The sequence below is a fragment of the Mustelus asterias genome, unplaced genomic scaffold (genome assembly GCF_964213995.1).
Source record: "Mustelus asterias unplaced genomic scaffold, sMusAst1.hap1.1 HAP1_SCAFFOLD_47, whole genome shotgun sequence".
Lineage (NCBI taxonomy): Eukaryota > Metazoa > Chordata > Chondrichthyes > Carcharhiniformes > Triakidae > Mustelus > Mustelus asterias.
In genome coordinates, this window is record NW_027590122.1 from 2,151,620 (window position 1) to 2,170,147 (window position 18,528).

The following is an 18,528-nucleotide window of genomic DNA, read 5'->3' on the forward strand; positions in this document are numbered from 1 at the left end:
CCAAGTGCTGATCCAGGTACTTTTTAAATGTTGTGAGTTGCCATTCTTGTAAATCTCTGCACCCTCTCTAAGAATTTCACATCTTTCCTAAAGTCTGGGGCCCATATGTAGGGTTCCATTCTCGAGGAACAGAATTGAACAGCAGGGAGGTTATGTTCAACTTGATTAGAAGCGCGATTATACTACACTGGGAGTATTGTCAGCGTTTGTGATCTCCATTTAGAATCATAGAATTTCTCCAATGCGGAAGGAGGCCATTCAGCCCATTGAGTGTGCACCGACTCAACCATCAAGCAAAGACTCAGATATCAAATCAGTCAGAACTATCAAAGTTTATTGTTTATATGCAACGTTTAGGATCTCGCCCTCCCGGGAGAGGTAGTGAAAGCAGATACGATAGTGACTTCGAAGGGGTGTCTTGACAAATATATGAATAGGATCGGAATAGAGGGATATGGTCCCAGAAAGGGCAGGGGGTTTTAGTTCAGATGGGCAGCATGGTCGTTGCAGGCTTGGAGGGCTGAAGGGCCTGTTACTGTGCTGTAATTTTCTTTGTTCTTTATCACCTAACTAACAGAGGTGGGATAAAAGGTAAAGTTTACTCATCAGTGAAACTCTACCAACTCCACACTTTCAAATCAGTGATCAATCCAAGAGAAGTGGATGACAATGTGAACTCCTGGGGCTGACAGAGAAACAGTCACTGCCTCCCAAAAGCACGGATGGCACCTTCCTGGGGTTTCGACTGGCAGGGAACCCATCACTGAACCAGTGCCAGGACTAATTACTCATCTGCCCCTGAGCTTTATTGGAAACAACCTTCATGCTGAAAGGAGGAAGCTCGACTATCCCTGAAGATCCAAACCGCTTCTCCCACACTCGATGTTCGCAAAGGTGGATCCCGGAAACCCCTCTTTTTACACCCAAAAGATGTTGTGAGCCCACCTGAGGCAAGTAGTTGGAAACAGCCAAGAGGTCTATAATTTGTCAATCAAGTCAACTCCATTGCTTCCAGTTAATCACTGGTCTTCAACTTAGGACAGTGCCTTCCTTTCAGCTCTGTCTGTTATCTTGATGTCTTTACAGGAATCCCATTCATTCAGACAGACTCAACAGTCAAGGACAGTGTGTGTGTTCCTGATAGGGAGAGAGTCCAAGGCTGATCCCATTTCTTTCCCAGCTCTGACACCACCTTCATGTCCTCATAAGAAAAGCTGATGGAGAAATACAGAAATATCCTAAAGTGACTTCTCATTAACTGCTGATTATTAATAACTCATCCTTCAATTGAAACTTAACTGAGGTTCACTATTTGGTCAGTCACCTGTTTCTGGCTGATTCCTATTGATGTAATAACCCTTCATGAATACATGTGAGTGATTATACTGAACATTAAACGGCTTCTTATCTCTGTGCGAGAACAAAATGACATTTTGACCTTTCATTGCTGTCAATGTAACTGGAATTAAATTGAAAATGGTTGGGTTTCACTAAAATCTAGCGTGCAGACTTAGTTACACAACTGGCCCGGCCCTGTGCTGTAGACTCAATGGAACAGAGACAAGTTTATTTATTTTAGATCTGTCTGTAGTGGTGGGAAAAACTATTTACATCCAGGATAAATTATATGTCTTTCATCAGCCTTTGTGGAGCATTTCATTGGAAATGTGCTCTCCCAGGCTCAAAGAGCATCAGCCCACTGGAAGCAAAGTCATGAGACCGGCCTGTCCAGCAGAAAGAAACCCTCCTACCCTCCCATTTCACCTACTGTCAGAATGAACATGGTTCAGTCCTGGATGTGATTAACAGCAGCAATAACAGCAGAATCCAACCCCTGTCATCACTTGTGAATTCGCTGGTGTCTCAGCAGGTGGGATGACCGAGTGAATCCCTTCCCACACATGGAGCAGGTGAATGGTCTCTCCCCAGAGTGAATTCGCTGGTGTGTCTGCAGGCTGGAGAACTGAGTGAATCCCTTCCCACACACGGTGCAGGTGAATGGCTTCTCCCCGGTGTGAACTCGCTGGTGTGCCCGCAGGCCGGATGACAATTTAAACTTCTTTGTGCAGTGAGAGCAGCTGAACGGTCTCTCCTCAGTGTGAATGCGCTGGTGGGACTTCAGTTCTCGAGAGCTTTTGAAGCCGCTCCCACAGTCAGAGCATTTAAAGGGTTTCTCACTAGTGTGAGTGAGATTGTGCCTCAGCAAGTTGGATAACTGAGCAAATCCCTTCCCACACACCGAGCAGGTGAATGGTCTCTCTCCAGTGTGAACTCGCTGGTGTTTCAGCAGGTGGGATGACTGAGTGAACCCCTTCCCACACTGAGAGCAGGTGAACGGCCACTCCCCAGTGTGAACTCGCTGGTGTGTCCGCAGGGTGGATGATGATCTAAACCTCTTTGTGCAGTGAGAGCAGCTGAACGGTCTCTCCTCAGTGTGAATGCGCTGGTGGGACACCAGTTCCTGAGAGCTTTGGAATCCGCTTCCACAGTCAGAGCATTTAAAGGATCTCTCATTGCTGTGAGTGACCTTGTGGTTCAGCAGGCTGGATAAGTGAACATAGCTGTTCCCACACACTGAGCATGTGAACGGCTTCTCCCTGGTATGAACTCGCTGGTGTCTCAGCAAAGTGGATAACTGAGCGAATCCCATCCCACACTCAGAACAAAGGAACGGTCTCTCCCCAGTGTGAACTCGCTGGTGTACGCGCAGGTTGGATGATGTTCTAAATCTCTTTGTGCAGTGAGAGCAGCTGAACGGTCTCTCCCCAGTGTGAATGCGCTGGTGGGAAATCAGTGCCCGAGAGCTTTTGAATCCGCTCCCACAGTCAGAGCATTTAAAGGGTCTCTTCTGGCTGTGAGTGACTTTGTGACTCAGCAGCTGGAATAACTGAGTGAATCCCTTCCCACAGTCAGAGCAGGTGAACGGTCTCTCCCCAGTGTGAACTCGCTGGTGTCTCTGCAGACTGGATGACAGAGTGAATCCCTTCCCACAGTCAGGGCAGGTGAATGGTGTCCCCCCAGCGTGAACTTGCTGGTGTCTCTGCAAGCTGGATAACAGAGTGAATCCCTTCCCACAGTCAGAGCAGGTGAATGGTGTCCCCGCCTTGTAACTGCATTCATGAATTTGCAGCTCAGATGGAATTCTGTATCTCTTCCCACAGTCCTCACATTTCCACAGTCTCCCCATGATGCGGGTGTCCTTGTAACTCTCCAGGTTAAACAATCACTTAAATCTCACACAGAACACGGGTACAGTCTCTCCCCGCTGTGAATGCTGCGATGAATTTTCAGGCTGTGTAACTGGTTAAAGCTCTTTCCACACTCAGTGCACTGGAACACTCTCACTTGGGTGTGTGTGTGTTGTTCGGTGCTATCCCAGTCACACTGATGTTTAAACATTTATGAAGCAGACAGAATAGAGAAACCTTTCTCCTTCTAGATTCAAAGGCCAATGATATTCAGGTCCTGATGATTGAGTTACTCTGTCAGATGTTGATGGTTTGGTTTGAGATTTCTGTCTGTAAATCCTCACCTTCTGATATCCTGTAAAAGGAGTTTACAAAGTCATCACTGTCGGTGCAGGATAGAAATTCAGAACAGAACATTATTTTCTCTCTCATTCCCAAAGTTGTGAATCTCCATCCCACACACTCTCCCTCCATTCTCACTCTGCTGTATCTAATATTCACCCTCCCGATTCTCCTGAAGGTGCTGATTGAGGCTGATTGACAGATCCATGCTCACTGCTTCCTGTCCTGGACACAGAGGGCTGGAAATCTCCATGCAGGCTGCCAGACAGATATATGTCTATCTGACTGGACTAACAATGTGTTTAATGTCTAGGATTCCTTCAGTTGGTTAAGATACAGGGGGTTGTGATTGATCATGGTCTTGAACTTGCTGCCTATGAGGGGAGTCAAGCAGAGATGATCAATAATTTTGAGATGAGATTGGATGGGTGCTGCCAGGTTACAGAAGCCATTCCAGACTGACAGAATTACTCGACAGACAGTCAGCAAGGACTCAAGTTGCTGAATGGACTCCTGTGCTGTACTGACCATGACTAGAAATAATCAGAATGTACTTTATTACAAAGCCATGAATAATCTATCTAATCTGTGCCATATAAGAACACCAGACACATCTCTGTCTTGATGAAGTCATACAATTTTACAGCATAGCAAGTGGCCCTTTGGCCCATCTTGTCTGTGCCGCCTATTAAGCACCTGTCTATTCCAATCCCATTTTCCAGCACTTACTCCATAGCCTGGTGTGCGATCACGTTTCAATTACTCATCTAAATGCTTCTTAAATATTGTGAAGGTTGTCGCCTCTACCAACCTTTCAGGCAGAGAGATCCAGATCCCCACCACCCTCTCGGTGAAAATGTTTTTCCTCAAATCCCCTCTGTATTTTCTGCCCCTTACCTTAAATCTTTGCCCCCTGGTTATGGACCCGTTTGCTAAGGGAGAAGTTCCTTCCTATCTACGGCCTTGATAATTTTGGACACCTCAATCAAATCCCTTCCTGAGTCTTCTCTGCTCCAGGGAGAACAACTCCAGCCTGACCATCTTCTCCTCATACCTGAAACACTCCAGCCAAGGCAAACACTCCTGGCGAATCTGCTCCACACCTTCTCTCATTCAATCTCATCCTTCCTCTTGTGTAGTGACCAGATTTGCACACAGAACTCTGGCTGTGTGCATTTTGCACAACTCCATCATAACCTCCTTGTTCTTATATTCAGCTAAGAATGGAAAGTATCCCATATTCCTTCTTAACCATTTCATCTACCAGTCCTGGCCCCTTCAGGGTCCTATGGACATGCACCCCAAAGTCTGGTCCTCTGTACTTCTACCATCCGACCATTCAGTGTATATTCCCTTGTCTTGTTAGTTCTCTATAAATGAACTACCTCATACATTCCAGGGTTAAATTCAATTTGCCATTGCTCTGTCCATCTAACCAGCCCGTCTACATCTTCCTGTAATCTAAGGCTTTGCTCCTCACTATTTATCACATCATCAATTTTGGTGATATCTGTGAAATTAGAGGGCAGCAAAGTGACACAGTGGTTAGCACTGCTGCCTCACAGCGCCAGGGACATGGGTTCAATTCCCGGTTTAGGTCACTGTTTGTGTGGAGTCTGCACGTTCTCCTCATGTCTGCGTGGGTTTCCTCTGCGTTCTTCGGTTTCCTCCCAAACATGTGCAGGTTAGGTGGATTCTAAATTGCCCCTTAGTGTTGGAGGGCTAGCAGGGTAAATGCTAGTTGGAGTTAAGAGGATAGGGCCAAGGCAGATAAATCCCCGGGACCAGATGAAGTGTATCCCAGGACATTGTGGGAGGCTAGGGAGGAAATTGCAGGTCCCCGAGCAGAGATATTTGAATCATCGATAGTCACAGGTGAGGTGCCTGAAGATTGGAGAGTGGCAAATGTTGTGCCTTTGTTTAAAAAGGGCTGCAGGGAAAAGCCTGGGAACCACAGGCCAGCGAGCCTCACATCTGTGGTGGGTAAGTTGTTGGAAGATATTTTGAGAGACAGGATCTACAGGCATTTAGAGACGCAAGGACTGATTAGGGACAGTCAGCATGGCTTTGTGAGTGGAAAATCATGTCTCACAAATTTGATTGAGTTTTTTGAAGGACCAAGAAGGTAGATGAGGGCAGTGCAGTTGATGTTGTCTACATGGACTTTAGCAAGGCCTTTGACAAGGTACCGCATGGTAGGTTGGTGCATAAGTTTAAATCTCACGGGATCCAGGCTGAGGTAGCTAAATGGATACAAAATTGGCTTGATGACAGAAGCCGGAAGGTGGTTGTAGAGGGTTGTTTTTCAAACTGGAGGCCTGTGACCAGCGGTGTGCCTCAGTGATCAGTGCTGGGTCCACTGTTATTTGTCATTTATATTAATGATTTGGATGAGAATATAGGAGGCATGGTTAGTAAGTTTGCAGATGACACCAAGATTGGTAGCATAGTGGACAGTGAAGAAGGTTATCTCGGATTGCAATGGGATCTTGATCAATTGGACCAGTGGGCTGACGAATGGCAGATGGAGTTTAATTTAGGTAAATGCGAGGTGATGCATTTTGGTAGATTGAACCAGGGCAGGACTTACTCAGTTAATGGTAGGGTATTGGAGAGAGTTACAGAACAAAGAGATCGAGGGGTACAGGTTCATAGCTTCTTGAAAGTGGAGACACAGGTGGACAGAGTGGTGAAGAAGGCATTCAGCATGCTTGGTTTCAACGGTCAGAACATTGAATGCAGAAGCTGGGACGTCTTGTTGAAGTTGTACAAGACATTGGTAAGGCCACACTTGGCAGACTGTGTGCAGTTCTGGTCACCCTATTATAGAAAGGATATTAAACTAGAAAGAGTGCAGAAAAAAATTACTAGGATGCTACCGGGACTTGATGGTTTGAGTTATAAGGAAAGGCTGGATAGACTGGGACTTTTTTCTCTGGAGTGTAGAAGGCTGAGGGGTGATCTTATAGAGGTCTACAAAATAATGAGGGGCATAGCTCAGCTAGATACTCAATATCTTTCCCAAATGTAGGGGAGTCTAAAACTGGAGAGCATAGGTTTAAGGTGAGAAGGGAGAGGTACAAAAGGGTCCAGAGGGGCAATTTTTTCACACAGAGGATAATGAGTATCTGGAACAAGCTGCCAGAGGTAGTAGTAGAGGCAGGTATAATTCTGTCTTTTAAAAAGCATTTAGACAGTTACATGGTTACAATGGGTATCGAGGGATGTGGGCCAAATGCAGGCAATTGGGACTAGCTTAGGGGTTTTTAAAAAAAGGGCAGTATGGTCAAGTTGAGCCGAAGGGCCTGTTTCCGTGCTGTAAACCTCTATGGATTGTGGTCAGTGCAGATTCGATGGGCCGAATGGCCTCCTTCTGCACTGTAGGATTTGATTACTCTATGATTCTATTGATCATAAGTCTGACATGTCTCGGTCATTCATGTGCACAATATTAATTTACTGTGCCCTTAAATGTCAGCCATCTCCTAGAGAAAACATCCTTTTAATTGTGAACATCGGGAAAGAGACCATGCTTTGTCCAGACAAATAAATGAGTCAAGCTGAGGGAGGAAAGGATGTCAATGTCTTTAAAAAAGAGAGACAGACAGACCTGGGCCAATCTTTCCAGAGTCTGCAGCCTCCCTGGATTCACTTCCTTTCCCTTCAGTTGCTGCAAGTCCCCAATTTCCTCCAGAATGAGAAAAGAAATGGAAAGGGGGAGAAAAGAAAGTGTTTTACTCACAGGTGTTGGAGACAGGAGGTTTGAGTCTGTCTGAAGCTCAATCTTCCTTCAGACAGAGAGCAGCAGCTTTGTTAGACAGACAATGGAAGCTCCGCGCAGCCATTGACACAAGGCCCAGACTCTGATTGGCTGGTGGACCAGCGTTCATCCGGTCCTCCAGGCGTTGCCATTGGTCAATCTGCCATGTGGACAATGAGGGGGCGGAACCCGAGCCCACGTGGGGGTGGGCGGGGCTTTGACCGCCAGCCACGCTGAGCTGGTGTCCAATCCGCAGTGTGCTGCTTCTGTAACCAGTGATATTGCTGTCAATGGGACAGTGTGTGCTGGGAGCGCCCCTCTGAGTCATTGTGACGGCACAATGGAGCCCTGCCTCAATCACCCAATAGCAATCACTCTGCTCCACAGTGACGTTTCCGGGTTCAGGCGCGAGGACCCGCGAGCCCCGCCCCCACCCATTGTGCCCCCAGTCTGTACATTCCACACATTGTTATCCATTCGTGGGACATGGGCGTCGCTGCCTGGCCAGCATTTATTGCCCATCCCCAGGTGCCCTTGGAGCACAGTTGAGAATCAGGCTCGGTAAGTATGGGAGATTTCCTTCCCTAAAGTACATTTTAATGTACTTAGATTTCCAGGAGGCATTTGATAAGGTGCCACATCAAAGGTTATTGCAACAAATAAAAGTTCATGCTGTGGGGATAACATATTGGCGTGAATAGAAGATTGGCTAGGTAGCAGGAAACACTCGACGTATGTAGGTCGTTATCTGGTTGTCAAGATGTAATGAGTGCTCTTGTCAAAGACTACAGTGCTGGGGCTCCAATGTTTTATAGTTGATATAGACGACTTACAAAGAACAAAGAAAATTACATCACAGGAACAGGCCCTTCGGCCCTCCAAGCCTGCACTGACCATGCTGCCCGACTTAACTAAAACCCCTACCCTTCCAGGGACCATATCTCTCCATTCACATCCTATTCGTGTATTTGTCAAGACACCCCTTAAAAGTCACTATTGTATCTGCTTCCACTACCTCCGTCGGCAGCGAGTTCCAGGCACTCACCACCCTCTGTGTAAAAAGACCTGCCTCATCCATCTCCTTTAAACCTTGTCCCTCACTCCTTAAACCTATGCCCCCTAGTAATTGGCCCTTCCACCCTGGGAAAAAGCTTCTGACTATCCACTCTCACAATCTTGTAGACTTCTATCAGGTTGCCCCTCAACCTCTGTCGTTCCAGTGAGAACAAACTAAGTTTCTCCAACCTCTCCTCATAGCTAATGCTCTCCATGCAAAGCAACATCCTGGTCATCTTTTCTGTACCTTCTCCAAAGCTTCCACATCCTTCTGGTAGTATGGTGACCAGAATTGAACACTATATTCCAAGTGCGGTCAAACTAAGGTTCTATAAAGCTGCAACATGACTTGCCAATTTTTAAACTCAATACCCCAGCCAATGAAGGCAAGCATGCCGTATGCCTCCTTGACTACCTTCTCCACCTGCGTTGTCACTTTCAGTAACCTGTGTACCTGTACACCCAGATCCCTCTGCCTATCAATACTCTTAAGGGTTCTGCCATTTACTGTATATTTCCTATCTGTATTAGACCTTCCAAAATGCATGACCTCACATTTGTCCAGATTAAACTCCATCTGCCATCTCTCCGCCCAAGTCTCCAACCGATCTATATCCTGCTGTATCCTCTGATGGTCCTCATCACTATCCGCAAATCCACCAACATTTGTGTCGTCCACAAACTTACTAATGAAACCAGTTACATTTTCCTCCAAATTATTTATATATATTACAAACAGCAAAGGTCCCAGCACTGATCCCTGAGGAACACCACTTGTCACAGCCCTCCATTCAGAAATGCACCCTTCCACTGCTACCCACTGTCTTCCATGACCGAGCCAGTTTTGTGTCCACCTTGCCAGCTCACCTCTGATCCCATGCAACTTCACCTTCTGCACCAGTCTGCCATGAGGGACCCTTACTGAAGTCCATGTGGACAACATTCATTGCCCTGCCCTCATCAATCATCTTCATCACTTCCTTGAAAAACTCGATCAAGTTACTGAGACACGACCTCCCCTTCACAAAGCCATGTTGCCTCTTGCTAATACGTCCACTTATTTCCAAATGAGAATAAATCCTGTCTCGAAGAACCCTCTCCAATAATTTCCCTACCACTGATGTATGGCTCACCGACCTGTAATTACCTGGATTATTCTTGCTACCCTTCTTAAACAAAGGAACAACATTGGCTATTCTCCAATCCTCTGGAACCTCCCCTGCAGCCAGTGAGGATACAAAGATTTCTCTCAAGGCCCCAGCAATTTCCTCCCTTGCCTCTCTCAGTATTCTGGGGTATATCCCTTTAGGCCCTGGGGACTTGAGTAACTTAATGTTTCTCAAGAACCCCAATACCTCCTCCTTTTTGATCTCAACATGACTCAAACTATCCACACATCCTTTCCCAGACTCATCATCCACCAAGTCCTTCTCTTTGGTGAATACGGACGCAAAGTACTCATTTGATACATCGCCATTTCCTCTGGCTCCGCGCATAGATTCCCTCGACTGTCCTTGAGTGGGCCAACCCTCTCCCTGTTGCTCTTTATATATGTATAAAAAGCCTTGGGATTTTCCTTAATCCTGCTGCCCAATGCTTTCTCGTGACTCCTTTTAGCCCTTAGACTTCGGTGAAAGGACTGAGTGGGTGGTTGCTAATTTGGCTAATGGCATAAAGATAGGTGGGAAAGTTGTGAAGATGACATAAGGAGACGACAAAAATATGTATTTTTATTTCTTTAATTTCTTTTTCTTTCTTTATTGTGTTTCTTCATTTTTCTTCCCCCCTCCCACTCTTTCCCCCTAATTTATTCCCCTTCCCTTACCTTTTCTCCCCCTTTCCTAAATCTTACCTTGTCCCATTCATTCTCCCCCCCCCCCACCGCCCCCAGATTGGTTTCACCAATATACAGGATATTGGTGAAACCATCTGGAGTACTGTGTACAGTATGGCTCTCATTTAGGAAAGATGTAAACACATTGGAAACAGCTCAGAGAAGGTTTACTGGACTAATACCTGAAATGGCTGGTTTGTCTAATGAGGAATGATTGGACAGGCTAGACTTGTATCTACTGGAGTTTAGAAGAGTAAGAGGCGGCTTGATAAAAACAAATAACAGGAGAACCTCTTCCTCTCAGAGGGTCTGAATGTCTGGAACTCTCTTTCTCAAAGGGCAGTGGACGCAGAGTCTCTGAATCTTTTGAAGGCAGAGCTGGATAGATTCTTAATAAGCAAGGGGGTGAAAGGTTATGGGGGGGTCGGTGGGAATGTGAAGCTGAGGTTACAATCAGATCAGCTGTGTATGTATTGAATGGTGGAGCAGGCTCGAGGGACGTACCCCTGTTCTGAATGTGCATATTCATCTGTTATCACATCCTGTACAATAGATTGTAGCATTTTCCCTCCGGCTGATGTCAGGCTGATGGGTCTGTGGTTCCCCGTTTTCTCTCTCCCTCCTTAAACAGTGGGGTTACATTTACCACCTTCCAATCTGCAGCAACCATTCCACAATCTATAGAATTTGGAAAGATGACCACCAATGTATCCACTATCTCCACAGCCACCTCTTCCAACACTCTGGGATGTAGATCAGCAGCTTTTTGGGGATTTATTCACTTCCAACCCCATTAATTTCTCCAGTGCTACTTTTTCACGAATACTAATCTCTTTCAGTTCCTCATGCTCACTACTCCCTCTGCGTGCTTTGCGAGGCTTCCAAACATAATTGCGAACAAAATATCTTTAAACTTCCAAACACCCTTTCACTCTGTGATCCTTGAGAAATCCAAAGCCAGATATTCGCAACAAGGTTAAAAGATTATCAGCCACTGGAGGCAAAGTGGTGAGTCCGGCCAGTCCAGCAGAAAGAAACCCTCCGACCCTCCCCATTGACGAACTGTGAGAATGAACAGAATGCAGTCCTGGATGTAACTGAGAGCAGAAACAATAACAGCAGAATTCAATCCCTGGAATCACATGTGAACTCGCTGGTGTCTCCGCAGGTTGGATAACTGAGTGAATCCTTTCCCACACTGAGAGCAGGTGAACGGTCTCTCCTTGGTGTGAACTCGCTGGTGTGTCTGAAGAGTGGATAACTGAGCAAATCCCTTCTCGCACTGAGGGCAGGTGAACGGCCTCTCCCCAGTGTGAAACCGTTGGTGTGTCTTCAGATGGGATAACTGAGTGAACCCATTCCCACACTGTGAGCAGGTAAACGGCCTCTCCCTAGTGTGAACTCGCTGGTGTGTCCACAGGCTGGATGACTGACTGAATCCCTTCTCGCACTGAGAGCAGATAAATGGTCTCTCCTCATTGTGAACTCGCTGGTGTGTCTGCAGGGCGGATGACTGAGTGAATCTCTTCCCACAATGAAAGCAGATGAATGGCCTTTCCTCATTGTGAACTCTCTGGTGTGTCTGCAGGGTGGATAATCGACTGAATCCATTCCCACACTGAGAACAGGTGAACGGTCTCTCCCCAGTGTGACTGCGTCGATGAGTTTCCAGGTGAGAAGGGTATCTAAATCCCTTCCCACAGTCCCCACATTTCCACTGTTTTTCCATGGTGCAGGCGTCCTTGTGACTCTCCAGGTCGGACAATCAGTTGAAACCTCATCCATACACAGAACACGGGTACAGTCTCTCCCCGCTGTGAATGCTGCGATATATTTTCAGGCTGTGCAACTGAAGCGTTTTCCACACGCAGTGCACTGGAACACTCTCACCCGGGTGTGTGTCAGATTCGGTGCTTTCCAGTCACACTGATGTTTAAAATCTCCTGAAGCAGACAGAACAGAAAAACATTTCTCCTTCTGGATTCAAAGGCCAATGATATTCAGGTCCCGTTGAATTGAGTGACTCTGTCAGATGTTGATGTGACATTTGGTCTGAGATTTTTGTCTGTAAATCCTCACCTTCTAGATATCCTGTAAAAGGAGTTTACAAAAGTCATCACAGTCAATACAGGATAGAAATTCAGAACAGACAATTCTAGTTTCTATGGAACATTCTTTCCTCTCTCATTCCCCAAAAGCTGTGACTCTCCATCCCACACACTCTCCCTCCATTCTCACTCTGCTGTATCTAATATTCACCCTCCCAATTCTGCTGAAGGTGCTGATTGAGGCTGATTGGCAGATCCATGCTCACTGCTTCCTGTCCTGGACACACAGCTGGAAATCTCCATGCAGGCGGCCAGACAGATATATGTCTTTGTAGAGTCATAGAGGAAACAGGCTCTTTGGCCGAACTTGTCCATGCCACCTTTTTTTTTAAACCCCTAAGCTAATCCCAATTGCCCGCATTTGGCCCATATCCCTCTATACCCATCTTACCCATGTCACTGTCGAAATGCTTTTTAAAAGACAAAATTGTACCCGCCTCTACTACTATCTCTGGCAGCTTGTTCCAGACACTCACCACCCTGTGTGAAAAAGTTGCCCCTCTGGACCCTTTTGTATCTCTCCTTCCTCCCCTTAAACCTATGCCCTCTAGTTTTAGACTCCCCTGCCTTTGGGAAAAGATATTTACGAGCTAGCTGATCTATGTCCCTCATTGTTTTATAGACCTTTATAAGATCACCCGTCAGCCTCCTACGCTCCAGAGAAAAAAGTTTCAGTCTATCCAGCCTCTCCTTATAATTCAAACCACCAAGTCTGGGTAGCATCCTAGTAAGTATTTTCTACACTCTTTCAAGTTTAATAATATCCTTTCTATAATAGGGTGACCAGAACTGTACACAGTATTCCAAGTGTGGCTTTACCAATATCTTGTGCAACTTCAACAAGACATCCCAACTCCCGTATTCATTGTCCTGACCAATGAAACCAAGCATGCCGAATGCCTTCTTCACCACTCTGTCCACCTGTGACTCCACTTTCAAGGAGCTATGAACCTGTACCCCGAGATCTCTTTGTTCTGTAACTCTCCCCAACGCCCTACCATTAACTGAGTAAGTCCTGCCCTGGTTCAATCTACCAAAATGCATCACCTTGCCTTTATCTATATTAAACTCCATCTGCCATTCGTCAGCCCACTGGCCCAATAAATCAAGATCCCATTGCAATCTGAGATAACCTTCTTCACTGTCCACTATGCCACCAATCTTTGTGTCATCTGCAAACTTACTAACCATGCCTCCTATATTCTCATCCAAATCATTAATATAAATGACAAATAACAGTGGACCCAGCACGGATTCCTGAGGCACACCGCTGGTCAACCCTCTACAACCACCCTCTGGCTTCTGTCAAGAAGCCAATTTTGTATCCATTTAGCTACCTCACCCTGGGTCCCGTAAGAATTAACCTTATGCAACAACCTACCAGGCAGTACCTTGTCAAAGGCCTTGTTAAAGTCCATGTAGACAACATCAACTGCACTGCCCTCATCTACCTTCTTGGTTACCCCTTCAAAAAACTCAATCAAATTTGTGAGACATGATTTTCCACTCACAAAACCATGCTGACTGTCCCTAATCAGTACTTGCGTCTCTAAATGCCTGTAGATCCTGTCTCTCAAAACACCTTCCAACAATTTACCCACCACAGATGTGAGGCTCACCGGCCTGCAGTTCCCAGGCTTTTCCCTGCAGCCCTTTTTAAACAAAGGCACAACATTTGCCACCCTCCAGTCTTCAGGCACCTCACCTGTGACTCTCGATGATACAAACACCTCAGCTATGATTGAACTAAAAATATATTTAATGGATCGGATGGCTCCAGTTGGTTAAGATACAGGGCGTTGCGATTGATGATGATCTTGAACTTGCTGCCTGTGGGGGTAGTCAAGCAGAGATGATCAATAATTTCTAAATGAGATTGGATGGGTGCTGCAGGGTTACAGAATGGGACCCACTCCAGACGGACAGAATTGCTCGACAGACAGTTTATAGTTTATTTTTGATAATTTATTAATTAGTGTCACAAGGATGCTGACATTAACACTGCAATGAAGTCACTGTGAAAATCATGAAAAACTATGAAATTACTGTGAGAGTCGGTATGGACTCGAGTTATCCAATGGACTCCTTCTGTGCTGGAATGACTCTATGACTGGAAATATATAACGTAGCTACAGGACTATATTACAAGACTGGAAATAATAAATGCATTTATTACAGGACCAGAAGTAAATCTGTCCCATATAACAACACCAGAGACTGTCTCTGCTCAAGTTTAGCTTCTGCTCGACTTTAAAAGAGTAAGAGGCAACTTAATTTAAACCTTCAAGATTCTGAAAGATCTTGGATGTGGAGAGGATGTTTACTCTTATGGGAGAATCTGGGGGTCACTGTTTAACAAACAGTGCTGCCCATTGAAGACAGAGCTGAGAAGATTTTTTTCACTCAGAGAGTCTTGAATCTTTGGAAGTCCCTTCCTCAAACGTAGAAGTAGAGCCTGATTTCAATAAGGAATTAGATACATTTCTTGGGGATCAAGGGATACGGGGGATGGGGGTGGGGGGAGGCGGGATTACGATATTGAATTTGATGATCAGCCGTGACCATAATGAACGGTGGAGCAAGCTCGAAGGGCCGAGTGGCCTCCTCCCCACTTCTATTTTCTCGTATGTTTCTATGTAAACATGAGGAGCCTGAAGTGTAACCAAATATTTTGCCACCGCTTCAGGCAACTTCTCTCACTGAAACATAGAATCTAGAAGTGGGAGTAGGTCATTCAGCCCTTCGAGCTTGCTCTGCCATTCATTATGGTCATGGTTGATCATCAAATTCAATATCCTAATCCCCACCCCCCCACCCCACTCCCGTTCCCCCATATTCCTTGATCTATATTCTGAGGCAGTGAATTCCACACATTCATCACGCTCTGGGTGAAGAAATTTCTCCTCACCTCAGTTCTAAAAGGTTTACCCCTTATCCTCAAACTATGACCCCATGTTCTGGACTCCCCCCACCACTGGGAACATTCTTTCTGAATCTACCCTGTCTAACCCTGTTACAATTTTATAAGTTTCTATGAGATCCCACTCTTCCAAACTCTAGTGAATATAATCTTAACCAATTTAGTTTCTCCTCATGTGACAGACTTGCCATCCCAGGAATCAGCCTGGTAAACCTTCGCTGTACTCCCTCTATAACAAGGACATCCTTCCTCAGATAAGGACACCAAAACGGTACACAATACTCCAGGTGTGGCCTCACCAACGCCCTATAGAACTGCAGCAAAACATCCCTATCCCTATACTCAAATCCTCTCGCTATGAAGGCCTACATATCATTTGCCTTCTTTACTGCCTACTGTACCTGCACGCTTACTTTCAGCGACTGATGCACGAGGAATCAAACATCTTGTTGAGTATACACCTCCCTCAATTTACACCTATTCAAGTAATAATCTGTCTTCCTATTATTGCTGCCAAAGTGGATAATCTCACATTTATCATCACTATACTGCATCTGCAATGCTGATGCCCACACACTCAGCCAGTCCCAATCACGCTAAAGCACCTCTGCAGCCTCCTCACAGTTCACCCTCCCACCCAACTTTGTATTATCTGCAAATTTGGAGATAATACATTCAGTTCCCTCTTCCAAATCATTAATATATAATTTGAAGAGTTGGGGTCCTAGCACAGATCCCTGCCAAACCCCACTAATCACTGACTGCCAATCAGAAAAAGACTCATTTATGCCAATGCTTCGCTTCTTATCTGCGAACCAGCTTTCTATCCATCTCAAGACATTCCCTGCAATACCATGTCCTTTAACGTTACATAGCAGTCTGTTATGTGAGACCTTGTCGAAAGCCTTCTGAAAGTCTAAATAAACCACATCCACTGGTTCTCCTCGGTCAACTCTACTCCTTACATCCTTACAAAATTCCAATAGATTCGTCAAGCATGATTTCCCTTTTGTAAATCCATGCTGTCTTTGTCTGATTATACCACTGCCTTCCAAATGCCGAGTTGTGAAATCCTTGATAATAGACACCAGCAACTTCCCCAGTACCAATGTTAGGCTCACTGGTCTATAGTTCCCTGTTTTCTCTCTCCCTCACTTTTTGAACAGTGGGTTTACATTAGCTACCCTCCAATCTGTAGGAACTATTACCGATTCCAAAGAATTTTGGAAAATAACCACTATTTCCAGGACCACTTCCTTAAGTACTCTGGGATGAAGATTATCTGGACCTGGAGATTTATCCACCTTCAATCCCATCAATTTCCCCAAAGCCATTTCTCGACAGATGCTGATTTCCTTCAGCCCCCTCACTAAAACATGTTTCTTTCAGCACTTCTGGTACATTATTCATGTCTTCCTTTGTGAAGCCTGAAGCAAAGTACCAATTTAATCCCTCAGCCATTTCTTTATTCCCCGTTATGAATTCTCCCATTTCTAACATTCGTTTTTGTCAATCTTCTTCTCTTTACATATCTATAGAAACTTTTACAGTCAGTTTTTATGTTCCCTGCCAGCTTACTTCCATACTCCAATTTTCCCTGGGAGTGGGTGAAGCTGTTGAAAACCTGTTGCTCAATCTGCTGTGCGATCCGGTCACTAGGACCCGGTTGGGACCATAAAACGCTGAAGCCCCACCCCCTTATTGTTGCGTCATCAAGGCACCAGCGCATGCGCTCCCTGTGAGCTCCCTGCTGAATCAAGATGGGGGCTGTTAACCTGAGCCTCGTCTCGGGAAAAAGATCCAAAGCTGCAAACACGGGACCTGCGGATTACTATTAGAGGTTTGAGACCTTCACCAGATATTTAGAAACCCTCTCCGTCCATCTGCCGGTTCCAATCCTCCCTCCATGTATCCGCATCCTTACCGGTTGCTGCTGAGACGAAGGAATGTCTCTCCCCATTGCCATCATTCACGCTGCGCATGCGCCACACACTGCCTGACTGCGGATGCGCAGCTCTCTCCCGTGCTGTGGATAGGGGACATTCACTACCGCGAGGAATGGTGGGTAAAGCGCACGCCATCGAGACTCCTCATTTGTTAACGTGAACTTTTCCTGCTGCGATGTGAAAATTAGGGATAGTGGTGCAGTCATTAGGAATCAAATTATACTGTAACCTAAGTACTCAAGGCATTCATTATCCACCAAAAAGTAAGGGAATGGAAATTCCCGACCAAAATATCTGAAATTGATACATAATAACATAATAAGGGGGAAGTCGATCTGTATCTTTAATGAACATCAACGCGCAAAAATGGAACTTGATGACTTTTAAACAGCTTGCCCTTTTGACATAGAAGTGTCACAATGGGAAATGTGTGTGATGGATAGAGCTGTTTCTGGGGCACAGGGGATTGTGGGATTCACGGCCCCATAAAACAGCAGCTATTAGTATGTGTTTCATTAGAGGAGCGTCAGTGACTGCAAACATTAACTCTGCTTCTGTCTCCATAGGTGCTGTCTAACCTGATGAGTATTTACAACGTTTTCTCTTTTCATTTCAGATTTCCAGCAGCTGCAGTGTTTCGATTTTGTTTAGTTGAAGGCGTTGCTCACACAACCGAGTCAAGAAACAAATGGACCATTTAAAGCTGTGTTTCAAGTAAGGAAAAAGTAGTTCTGTCGGGGATTTTCATTGAATTTACATTTAGAAGAATTTCAAATTTTTCATTGGGAAGTGATTCAGTCGTACATCCACACTGCTAAGGCACCAGCGAGTTCACAAGTAACCGGAACATGTACATAACTAGAATTACCAGCAATTGGCTAAACCTCCTTTGACAGCACCTTCTCCAACATGGATAAGGGCAGTTTATGCATAGAAACCCCACTACCTGCATTTACTCTTCAGAATCACGCACTATTTTGACTTGGTAGTTTACTGCTCTGCCTTCATAATCACTCAGCCAAAATCCTAAAACTTATTTCCGAGCAACACGGTACGGTGGCACAGGGTGGCACAGTGGTCAGCACTCCTGTCTCACAGCACCAGGGACCCAGGTTTGATTCCAGCTTTGGGTGACTGTGTGGAGTTTGCACGTTCTCTCTGTGACTGCATGAGTTTCCTTCAGGTGCTCTGGTTTCCTCCCACACCCCAAAGGTGTACAGGTTAGGTGGATTGGCTATGCTAAATTGCCCCTTAAATGCAGGGGGATGCAGGTTACCTCAGGATTACAAGTTGGTTTCAGATTGAAAACGACATTTGGAGGTGATAGTTTTCCTGCATCCTTTGAGTTGGTGAAGGTTGTGGTTTGGCAGGTTC

The 18,528-nt window shown here is 45.6% G+C and overlaps 1 protein-coding gene across 1 annotated transcript; it reads right to left on the reverse strand.

Moving 5' to 3' along the window:
- Nucleotides 1-1,805: 1,805 nt before the first annotated feature.
- Nucleotides 1,806-17,174, reverse strand: LOC144483186 (uncharacterized). The gene is made up of 3 exons (XM_078201979.1): nucleotides 17,133-17,174; nucleotides 11,337-11,705; nucleotides 1,806-2,935 (listed from the first exon to the last, which is right to left on the reverse strand). The coding sequence occupies exons 1-3, from the start codon at nucleotides 17,172-17,174 to the stop codon at nucleotides 1,841-1,843; spliced, it is 1,506 nt and encodes a 501-aa protein (XP_078058105.1). The 3' UTR covers nucleotides 1,806-1,840.
- Between the last annotated feature and the right edge of the window lie 1,354 nt (nucleotides 17,175-18,528).

What these genes read in the sequence shown, in the direction of transcription:
- LOC144483186 (XM_078201979.1), bottom strand. Translation starts at nt 17,174, where the DNA reads ATGGCAATGGGGAGAGACATTCCTTCGTCTCAGCAGCAACCG. An exon ending in CTTCGTCTCAGCAGCAACCG is followed by an intron (nt 11,706 to 17,132) that starts GTAAGGATGCGG and finishes CATTGTGGGAAG; the next exon opens with AGATTCACTCAGTCATCCGC. An exon ending in TATCCAACCTGCGGAGACAC is followed by an intron (nt 2,936 to 11,336) that starts CAGCGAGTTCAC and finishes CGAGTTCACACT; the next exon opens with GGGGAGAGACCGTTCACCTG.